Source organism: Falco rusticolus, chromosome 4 (assembly GCF_015220075.1).
Source record: "Falco rusticolus isolate bFalRus1 chromosome 4, bFalRus1.pri, whole genome shotgun sequence".
In the NCBI taxonomy this organism is placed as follows: Eukaryota; Metazoa; Chordata; class Aves; order Falconiformes; family Falconidae; genus Falco; species Falco rusticolus.
The window spans coordinates 61,328,337-61,338,776 of NC_051190.1; the positions used below are offsets into that span (position 1 = coordinate 61,328,337).

At 41.6% G+C, this 10,440-nt stretch overlaps 1 protein-coding gene across 3 annotated transcripts in view; it reads right to left on the minus strand.

Moving 5' to 3' along the window:
• The window catches only part of NCAPG2 (non-SMC condensin II complex subunit G2), a 48,504-nt gene extending 43,563 nt beyond the window's left edge, over positions 1-4,941 (minus strand). The window contains exons 1-3 of one of the 3 annotated variants that reach the window (XR_005103882.1): positions 4,457-4,760; positions 4,036-4,130; positions 586-777 (exon numbers count right to left, since the gene is read on the minus strand). Coding sequence is in view for 2 of the 3 variants with exons in the window: in XM_037385278.1 (XP_037241175.1) it covers positions 586-777; positions 4,036-4,110 (267 nt within the window). In the remaining variant the exon portion in view is untranslated. The other 2 variants (XM_037385278.1, XM_037385277.1) reach the window with 2 other exon arrangements.
• Positions 4,942-10,440: the final 5,499 nt, after the last annotated feature.

Sequence of the window (10,440 nt, forward strand, 5' to 3'; positions counted from 1 at the left end):
TGATTTTCTACAAACCTCTAGGTGTCCCCAATGAATTCCCCACTGCATTTCTTTCTTTCTTCCAAAATGAAATAATCTTTTCCCCCAACAGTCTCAAGACTATGTAGACTACAGTGCAGAAGGCAGTATGTAAGGGTCTGAGTCAGAGAAATTCTGTGTTAAGCTAAATTTGTGGGAGGGGCGATCAAATCTAGACTTCATGATCTTCATTCAATAAAATGATATAATAAAACAGGTAGTGAATTTCTTATAGTATATGCCAGATAACTAAGGAACATCTGAGATATCAAGATTTATTTACTGAAATAAGACATATGAGAAGCCCACTCAACTAGTGAAAAAACTAAATCTGATCTTTCATAATTAAAATTTCAGCAGAGGTAATATTTTATAGTATAGACCAGTAATGAGTTCACCTTAACCCAAGCAGGACAGTTACAAGGTCAGTTAAGACTGGTGCAGGGAGGTGAAGTTTAGAATTGATGTTGTTTGATAACCCTTGCATGTTTTCAGATGCTATGAAAACATTCCACTTCCCAGAAAATATGAAATACTCATCACATTTTTATTTTACAAAATGTTTACCATTTCTGGAACTAACTCAACTTCCATGTCATCATCACTTTCATTATCTTCACGCTTCTGCCATCTTTCCACTGGGTTCTCCATCAAGCTGTCTGTCAACAGCTGCGTCAGTCTCTCCCATAGCACTACTTTTTGCTTTCTTGATAATTCTTGAAGTAGTTCATTCAAGTCAAAACGATCAAATTTATTTTTCTGTGAATGGTCAGAAGATATCGCACAATTCCACATCAGTGAGGTAGCTTATATTTCATCATCATACTTCCCAAGATTAAAGCTTTTTTTTGCATTAAGAATCGACTTCCATTCCTCTGCAGCGATAGAGATAAAATACCTTCTGGAAATTGTGTTTCTTTCAAAAATAGCATGAAAAAATCCTGCTGCTTAACTCTTCATTGTGAAACAAGAGTGCTTCTCTTAAGACTAAAGTCGGTAGCCCTTGCCAGCAATACCACTGAATATAAATCACATCCCCATAACATCAACTTCTGTCTCTCACGTGTTCCAAATACTTCATTCCCAACAGAGACAATTCCATACCCTTAGCTAAGAAGTTCAGAACTGCACAGAATTAAAGTCCCTGATCATATCTTTGCTATCTTAAATATAGATTGATGACGGCTGTTAAAAGAAAATCTTTACACAAGGACTAGAAATGCAAGTCAGTACAGCCCTAGGGGCAGCACTACAGATTTTGGCATACAATCTGCACAGAACAGTGCTCTGTATATGGCACTATTGTACTCCGGACTTAGGTGTGATGAGGGGGTTACATTAAGCCCACGCTTCCCTCTTATGCTTTACTGAATGGGAAGCCACTGTTAGTCTCTGTAACAGACTTCACTAAAAGACAGATCTGAACCATTTCCTCAGAAGAACCTTACCAGAAAAATTTACCTCAGAGACACAAAGAGCCTGTTAGCATCAAAGAAGGGTTGGCAACCTGCTAGGAAAGGGAATGTGCAGAGAAAAGAACAGAAGGAAAAACAGACACAGCCAAGAGGAAGTACAGATAATTTTTGAGGTTTAATTTGCAATACTGAAGACTTACTTGATCAAAACCACTTTGGAGGAAAGAGGGAGAATGTCCATGATCTTGAAATAAAAATATTTTTAGTTTGCAGATACACTCAAAAACAGGAACCAAAAAGAAAAAGAAAGTTGAAGGGAAAAATAAAAATAGAAAAATAATGAAAGAAGCAGCACTAAGTATTAGAAGGCTCACAGAAGGGCATGAGAAGAAAGATCCTGTTACATATTTATAACAGAACTTCTATCCTATTCTACAGCTAGAAACAAATATAATAAACCAAAGGCCACACAGGGAGTACTGCAGACCTCTACTTCAAACAAACCCAAAAGACAGGATATTAAGATTGTATGGTTTTGAACAAAAAGAATGAATTCATAATAAGACTAGAGCTTTCTGATCTTCCTTTGGCATGATATGGTATAGAATTATTCCAAAACCTATGAGAGATAAGGATGTCACTGAATGATAGTTGTATCTGCGATTTCTGTTTTCCTATGAAATAATGTATTTTCTTGAATTGGAATGGATTTAGTGGAAAAATGTAACACCACCTGATAAAGACCTCAAAGAGCAACACCACAATACTGTAACATTTTTAAAAGATTACAAAGAAAGGTGAAAAGTCCAAGGCAAATCTTGAAGGAAAACTAGCAAAACCCCTAGATATAAATGAAGCAAAACATTGAGAGAAAAGGAAAATTAATGGGGCGTGGAGAGGTGGAAATGAGAGACATTCAAAGAAGTAGCAGAGCTAAGAACAGAACTTTAAGAAAAGTTAAAATGGAAAATTCTGTGGCCAGAGCACAAAATAGGTAGAAAAAGTAGGGCATAAATAGAATATGAGAACTAAGGAAAGCAGTGAGGCTGTAACCACACTTTCCTCTTCTTTCTACATTTATGTATCTACTTCTAAAGGACAGGAATACAATACCACAGTCTCCTCCAGAAAAACAATCAAGAATTACTCAAAGGAGATCTTAAAATGAGGATCTTCATCCTAAGATAAGACCTATCAGGGAGGGTTTAAAAGGAAATGAATAAAATAACTCAGGTCTCTCAGACAATCAAAAAGTAATTTGGATATTCAAGATCCCTTCCTATGAAGGCATGAAGACAGTTTTAATCAATATACTCATTATAGCGGGTAACATACTGTTTCCAGAGGTATTGGCAACAGCTGAAAACTGTTTTAAGACAAGTCATGTGAACTGGTGATGAAAACCCCATTTTTAATCCAAATAGACCAAGATATGTTAAAACAGATTACTTAGATGAAGATGGCAGAAACAACATGACCAAATTAATTGAAAAGGAAATGCTGCAAGTACTGTATGTTATCCTAAACAGAATAGCTTTTTGTTAAAGTGTTTATATTTGGGTGAAAATGGGACAAAGACTTCAAGCAAAGGCAATTTGGTAATAAAGTTGTCATCTATAATTACATACAGGAGTGCAAACGAAAAACCTAGCAAATTTATTGGGATAAAGAGATTCAGTGACGTTTATGAAACAAACATTTCGAAGCTTACTACACAGAACATGATCCCTGTCACAGAAATTATAGGTTTAATACTTTTGTTACTTTAGAAAATTAAGTTATGCCTCTGTAGACATAAGAAGTCAACTGATCCACTTCTTTTATCCTGATACAGGTAATATTAGGATAATACTGATTAGAAAGCTTAAGAAACTAACCCGACAATACCATTTATTGAGGCTATCAGAGGATGTTGAGGAGAAACTGCGTATATCTTAATACCACATAGACTGAAACTTAGTAGAAAAAACAACAATCTAAATTATTATATCCGATTACCGTGCAATATCATATATACAACATGAGAATGAACTTTGCATTAGTAGATTTTGATGGATTTGTTTTGTTCCTCCTGCTTCTCTCCACACTAAATTTAGAGAGAGCACGCTATCCCCATCCCTAAAACATTCAGTGATAAAAGAACTATCAACTACAATTACACAAGGACTAAAGAATAAGTGGACAGCCTAAACGATTTAAAAGAATTAACAAATACTAGTGAAACATCCTTCTGCTATGTTTGTGTATTCAATTACACAGCAATAACTCTTTCATAAGTTGAAATATTAAAAAAAACCCAATACTTTGACATTACATTAATACTTTTTTTTCCCCAGTATTACCATGGTACTACCATTTGTTCTTAAAAGACATAAGCTGTATATACAACAACCAAATGTTAAAAAATTAGTTGGTTTATAAATAGCAACATTTCAGATTCTACAACTTTGTCGACTGTGTTCCCTTAACTTGTTTTCTACAGCAATTATTCTAGCACATCTGCAGGTACCAGAGAAATAGTTCTGTCTCTACACCACAAAATTTCTGCTCTAATAACAGACTTACAATTTCATTAGTTACACATGTATCTTGTCTTACTTACAGAATTCTGAGTATAACACAAGAAGTCTTCAATTGACTCTTTAGACACAACTTGTAAAAATGCTTCACGTTTCATGGTGGTCTTGTTTTTCCTTGCTTTGTGAATGAAATAAGACAAAATGTTAGAGAAAGTACTGTCTCTCAAAACAAGATCACAATTGGCCTCAATGAAGAGCATATGAGCTTAGATTCATCTACATGGTTACAAATAAATGATGTTTCCCCTCCAAAATACTTTTGAATCAGCACTTAGATTTGTAACAGCACTAGGCTGCAGTACTGGGACATTTTGGTTTTAGTTCACTTTCCAAGTCTTAAAACAAGAACTTCTAATGGTTACTTCGATTTTTAAAACTAACAGTGTATCCAGCACACACCGCCCATTTAGCTAGCCATCACTCCCAGTGACAGCATTTACTTACACGAAAAGCAAAACACTCGGTCCTTTTCCCTCTTGCCAAGGAGGGCTCTGACAGACGGGCAAGGCCGCTTTCCGGCACCGAGCGCTGACTATGTCCCCAAGCACTCCTTCCAGCCAGGCCCTTCCCGCACCTGCCACCCAGGAGCCCGCCGCACCCGGCCTCCGCTGCGTGCGGGGCGGCAGCAGAGACAGGCCGGCTGGGGGGCCCGTCCCGGAGCAGCCGGGCGCTGGCTACTGCCCCGCCGCCGGGCAGGGCCCCACAGCCAGCCGGGTGCGCCCGAAGCGGCAGGAGGCTGAGGCCGGGCGGGCCGCTTACCTGGCGCTGCCTCAGGAGGGAACCCCCGCGGAGCTGCGGGCCCCGTTTCTCAGCGGCCGGGGCTGCCCGCACCGGAGGACACCGAGCGGCGGCGGCGCGGACGGGACGCGGCAGGGCTGTAGCCCGCCCAGGAGGAGCCGCGGGTGCACCCAGGGCCGCGCCGCAGCCCGCCCAACCCCACGCGCCGCTGCCCGCGCTGACGCTTTCAAATCCTCGCGCGGCGGCCGTTGGGCGCGGGCGGGATCCGTCGAGCGCGCGTCTCGCGAGAGCTGGGCTGCGGCGCCACCGAGGGGAGGGCGGGGCGCGCGCGGTCGCGGCCGTTAGAGCGGGGCCGGGGCCGCGTCCCAGGAACGGGCCGGGCCTTCCCGCCCCCGCCCGGGTGGGAGCTGCGGAGCCGCCTCCCGCCGGGGCCGGCGTTGGTCCCGTCCCGCGGGGCACCTGCTCTGGCGGGGGGGACTGCAGGGCAGGCGGCCGAAGGACTGAGGAGCCGGGGCCCGGCTGCCTTGCGGGGGGCCTGGCTGCCGGGGGTGCCGGCTGCCTGGGGTGCAGACCCAGCTGCGGGCAGGCCTGGGCATCCACAGCCCGGGCGTGGGCCGCGGTGCAGTGCGGTGCAGGCTGTGCTGCTCTGTTTGGGATTTGGGAGCCCTGAAGCGCTTCTCCACCGCTTCCCCTCAGCAGTGAAGGCTGGCTGGCCTGCACGGCATTCCGTGGAGGAGCATCCAGGTGCTGCTGACAGGGAGTAAACCTGCGTACCAGTTACTGTTACCTTTCTGTGGCTACTTCTGAAGTCTCGGTGACTTCAAACAGGGATAAGACGGTTTTAGTTAAATTCATGTACAGGCTTAAGGAACAGTGTGCTGCCTTCCATGGATCTCGGGGAAGGTGGACACACTCTTCTGCTGTGGTTTGACCCCGGCCAGCAGTCAAGCCCCACGCAACCACTGGCTCAGTCCCCCCATCACAGGATGGGGGAAGAGGGTCAGAAGAGTAAAAGTGAGAAAACTTGTGGGTCAAGGTAAAGACAGTTTAATAGGTGGAGCAAAAGCCACACATGCAAGCAAAGCAAAACCAGGCATTCATTCACCGCTTCCCATGGGCAGGCAGGTGTTCATCCCAGGAAAGCTGGGCCCCATCATACATAACAGCTACTTGGGAAGACAAATGCCATAATGCTGAATGTTCCCCCCCTTCCTTCTTCCCCCGGCTTTTATACTCAGCATGACGTCATACGGTATGGAATATCCCTTTGGATAGTTCAGGTCAGCTGTCCTAGTTGTGTCCTCTTCCAGTCTGTTGTGCCCCTCCAGTCTTCTCACTAGCAGGGCCTGAGAAACTGAAAAGTCCTTGACTTGGTATAAACACTACCTATCAACACCTAAAACCATCAATGTGCTATCAACTTCGCCCTCACACCTAATACAAAACAGCCCTGCACCAGCTACTAAGAAGAAAATGAATTCTATCCCAGCTGAAACCAGGACATATTCTTACAAAGCATTTATGCTAGCTCACAGAGCCTGCATCATACATTGCATTACACCAGTGACTTTCTTTCTCCAAGAATGCTTTTGTTGCTAGCGTTTGACAGCTGCGCATTTAACCTCAGCCATGGTGAATGCTACGTTATGCGCTCTTCATTCAAAATGATGAGAGCTCAACAGGCTGCTCACCAGATTTTATAGGAGATTGTGTAATAGGAGACTATGTGAGCCTGATGATACTTACACTTTGATAACTAAGGACTTCTTAATATATCAGGAAATGCTGCTTTCTGTTTCTTCTCAATCCTTAATTTGCAGTGTTCGGAAATAGCTGGACTCAGTTCCTTGAATGAAGCATAATCAGCTTTCAAATTCTGTACTATTCCCCATTCCATTTGTCTGAGCTCTTCTGCAAACCAAAACCAGTCAGTATGTCTTGTGAAGGGCTTTATTTATATCTTTTGATTTTGCATCTGCGGTAGCATATTTCTCAGTATTTCTCAGCGCTGTTGGCTGTTCAGAAGAGGTAGGTGCTTGACTGAAATAGTTTACTTTCGGTCCGTGATAGCAGTACAGCATTTGCTAGTTTACTATGCAAACAAACAGAAGACCAACAATAATTTCCATAAAGTTCTCATATCTGATTGGACTTTTGTGGATTGCAATTTTTAACAACACGATGTAATTCAGATTTTGTTTAATATTATATGTAAAAATTCACTACTTTTTAAAGTAGTATTTATGTCTTCTGCTAATATTTTAATTTTTAACATAGACTCTAATCACCTGACCTCTCACAGTGGTGGTTTATATTCAAAATTAAAACTTGTCTCATTTTCTGCCAGATATATATTTGACTTACAGACTTTTCCTGGTTTATTGTTGAAGTTCTTGAGTAAACTGTTCTGTTTACCTCTTTTCTTACACGGTTTGAAGACTATAGGATGAAAAATAGTTTATTATATGCTTATCCTATATAAATAATGCTATTCTGTATTGCTTTAATAATGTACATAACAGATGACTAATGTTACTGAAAACAAAAATAAAAACTTTCAATTCCTGCATCATCAACAGAGGCCACATGAAACTTCTGAAATAACTGGATTTTAAAACATGTGCCACATAGAAAGTACCACAGGCACAGCAGGAGAATGGGTTCCATTACTTACAAGTTGTAATAGAGATAGTCGCATACCCAAGGCAGGGGCATTATAGCAGGAGTCAGAAGCCATAAACTCATCTTGCTGGGCAACATAACGAGGTACCGGTAGTTCAGTGTCACTCCTTGGCCCTACCTGAAGCCGCGCCCCCCCCCCCCCCCCCCCCCCACACACACACATACCTCACGTCGTATTTTCACCTAGAATAAGGCCTGTCTCCTCTGAAGCGTGAAACAGGTAATCCAGCAGTTACCAGCATCCACCTACCAGCAACCATGGAGGAAGGTCCCAGGAGAGATGCACCCCTGGACAATCGCTTGAAACAGCATCTGTCCTCCAGCCCTAACCCCCACACTGTGACAGCCGGCAGGCATCGACTTCCAGAAGCAGACTGCCCAAAGGAGGGAGCATTTTGCTGCTTTACACTAAAGAAGGATGAAGAATTAGGGTTGTTTCCGATCCCATGGACCTTTTTAATTTCTAAAGTTAGATGATCAGCTAAGTGCAAGAAGCCTGTGAAACAGTTTGCTTGAAGTAAGTTGTGTGAGCAATCATCACGCTCATAAAAGAGTAAAATCAAAGAAAAAAATATGAAAACTGACTTTAATACATTGTGCTAACATCTTCCCTTTCTGCATATATCAAAAATCTTTGACATTTTAGGTCCAAACTGATGGATTTATTTTTCATGTCCTGTGTGGACTATTTCATTAATATGTTGATTAGTCTTTTAATTAGATACTACATTAGTCACCTGGTTACTGTTTATTTAGTCGGGCACATACCCATTTAGCAAACATACTAAAACATATTTTAGCTCATGATTTATGTTGCATAGCAACCACAGAATGATTTTTTCATAGTATTGAAACTACGAGTTGACACAGATAACAACAGACTGAATAATGCCAAATGATTCATTTTAAAGGACCACATCGAGAAACCAGAGAGGTAGAATAGTGTTTTGCAGGTTTTTTCAGGAATTGTGCATGAACTGCAAGCTAGTAATGAAGCTACAACTCTATTTTCAGTTTCTCCAATGTTCTCCCTTTCAAAAGTACCCAATTACATGCCTCTTTTTGACATATCTGTTCATCTGCTCAAAATAATCTATACCCTGTGATAATAATCTCATATTTATTATCATTTTCCTGTCAAGTCACGTTAAGGCAAAAATGAAAAATGGGCCTTCCACACATGGTTGCTGAGCAACAGCAAATAAAGATTTGCTTTCGTGCTACCGCTTCATAAACTAGTCTTTATTCTTGTTGGTGGCCTGTATAAGAGATCTCAATTGCAAACGTCTCCCACAAGAATATTGTAGTTTGGACAACGGCAAGTCCTCTGTTTTAACCTATATGATACAACATTATAAATACTGTAAAAAATAAACAAGTAATTCCCTGAACATCAGATGTTTTCTTGACACATTTTTTTCATATTTACAATGATATTTTCTAGATAATCATTTCTGATGAGATCATTGTATGCATTATCTACCAACATGTTAGAATTGTTACTCCCATTTCTTTTCATTTGAATATGTAATAAAATTTGTTATAGTTAATACGGGATCCACGAAATCTGCTCATCCTCTGAGGCAGGCTGTTAATAATTTACATGCATTAATTTCCCTTGATTTTTTTTTTTTTTTTTTTGATCCTCACATACTTTGATAAATAATCCGAACAGCATGGGAGAAAGATGAAGTTTCACACTATTCCACTTCTCCAGATCCCCCCTTGCCTGAAGGTAATACTGCCAATCATGCCAGCCTTTATTCAGAGGCAACTGTCAGTTTTCAGTGGTGGTGTGATTAGACTGTGAAACTGCTTATTTCCCTTAAATTATTAATATTAACACGAAACAATTTCAGAGTTTAAGAGATTAAGTAGGAAAAAACCCCATTCACCACAGAAGAAAAAAAATTATCCTTGTTAAGTCGGAAAAAAAATAAGGAAATAAAATGTGCAGAGGGAATGCAAAAGCTTTTCTGAAGGGGCACTGCCCAGAGGGGCTGCGGATGCTGGTGAAGTCCTGAAGTGCCGCTGCGTGGGCGCTCACCAGTACTGCTGGGTGCCTCGCATGCTGGGCACACTGATGGAAGGCATGGGAACAGTGCAACTTTATTCATTTTGGTTTATTATTATGCTTTATTATAAAATATTCACTTATTCTATCATGAAGATGACCAGAGGGCTGAAGCACCTCTCCCATGTGAGGACAGGCTGAGAGAGTTGGGCTTGTTCAGCCTGGGGAAGAGAGAAGGCTCCAGGGAGACCTTCCAGTACCTAAAGGGGCCTGCAAGAAAGCTGGAGAGGGACGTTTTACAAGGACAAGTAGCAATAGGACAAGGTGGGGGTGGCTTTAAACTGAAAGAGGGCAGGTTTAGATTAGATACAAGGAAGAAATTCTTCTCTCTGAGGGCAGTGAGACACTGGCCCAGGCTGCCCAGGGAAGCTGTGGATGCCCCATCCCTGGCAGTGCCCAAGGCCAGGCTGGACGGGGCTTGGGGCAACCTGGGCTGGTGGCAGGTGTCCCTGCCCATGGCAGGGGGGTTGGAACTAGGTGATCTTTAAGGAATCCTCCAACCCAAACCATTCTGTAACTCTATTATTTGCTTTATCATTATGCTCTTACTGTTATCGGTGTTTCCTTACAGGCAGTGTTGTTATAAATCACAGTAATTTTTCTCTGCTCACTGGTAGTACCATGAAAATTGAAAGATGTCTGAAATGCTATAAAATGCCTACAAAAAGAAATTACAATAACAATATTTGCATAGCTAAATCCATCCCACTGTAAATAAAAGAAGCATCACTACAGCAAACATTTTCTAGTATAAAGTTATTGACATCTTTTAGAATACTATGTATCAATGAGTAGATCTATAGTACTAGTTTGTAATTTAATTTGTTTCAGACATAAACACTCCAGTTATATCTGCCATGTCCAGATTACTGTAACCCTGTTCAATTTAACATTCTGAATTATTAGAGATTTACAGCTCTTGTAAGTGTTCTGC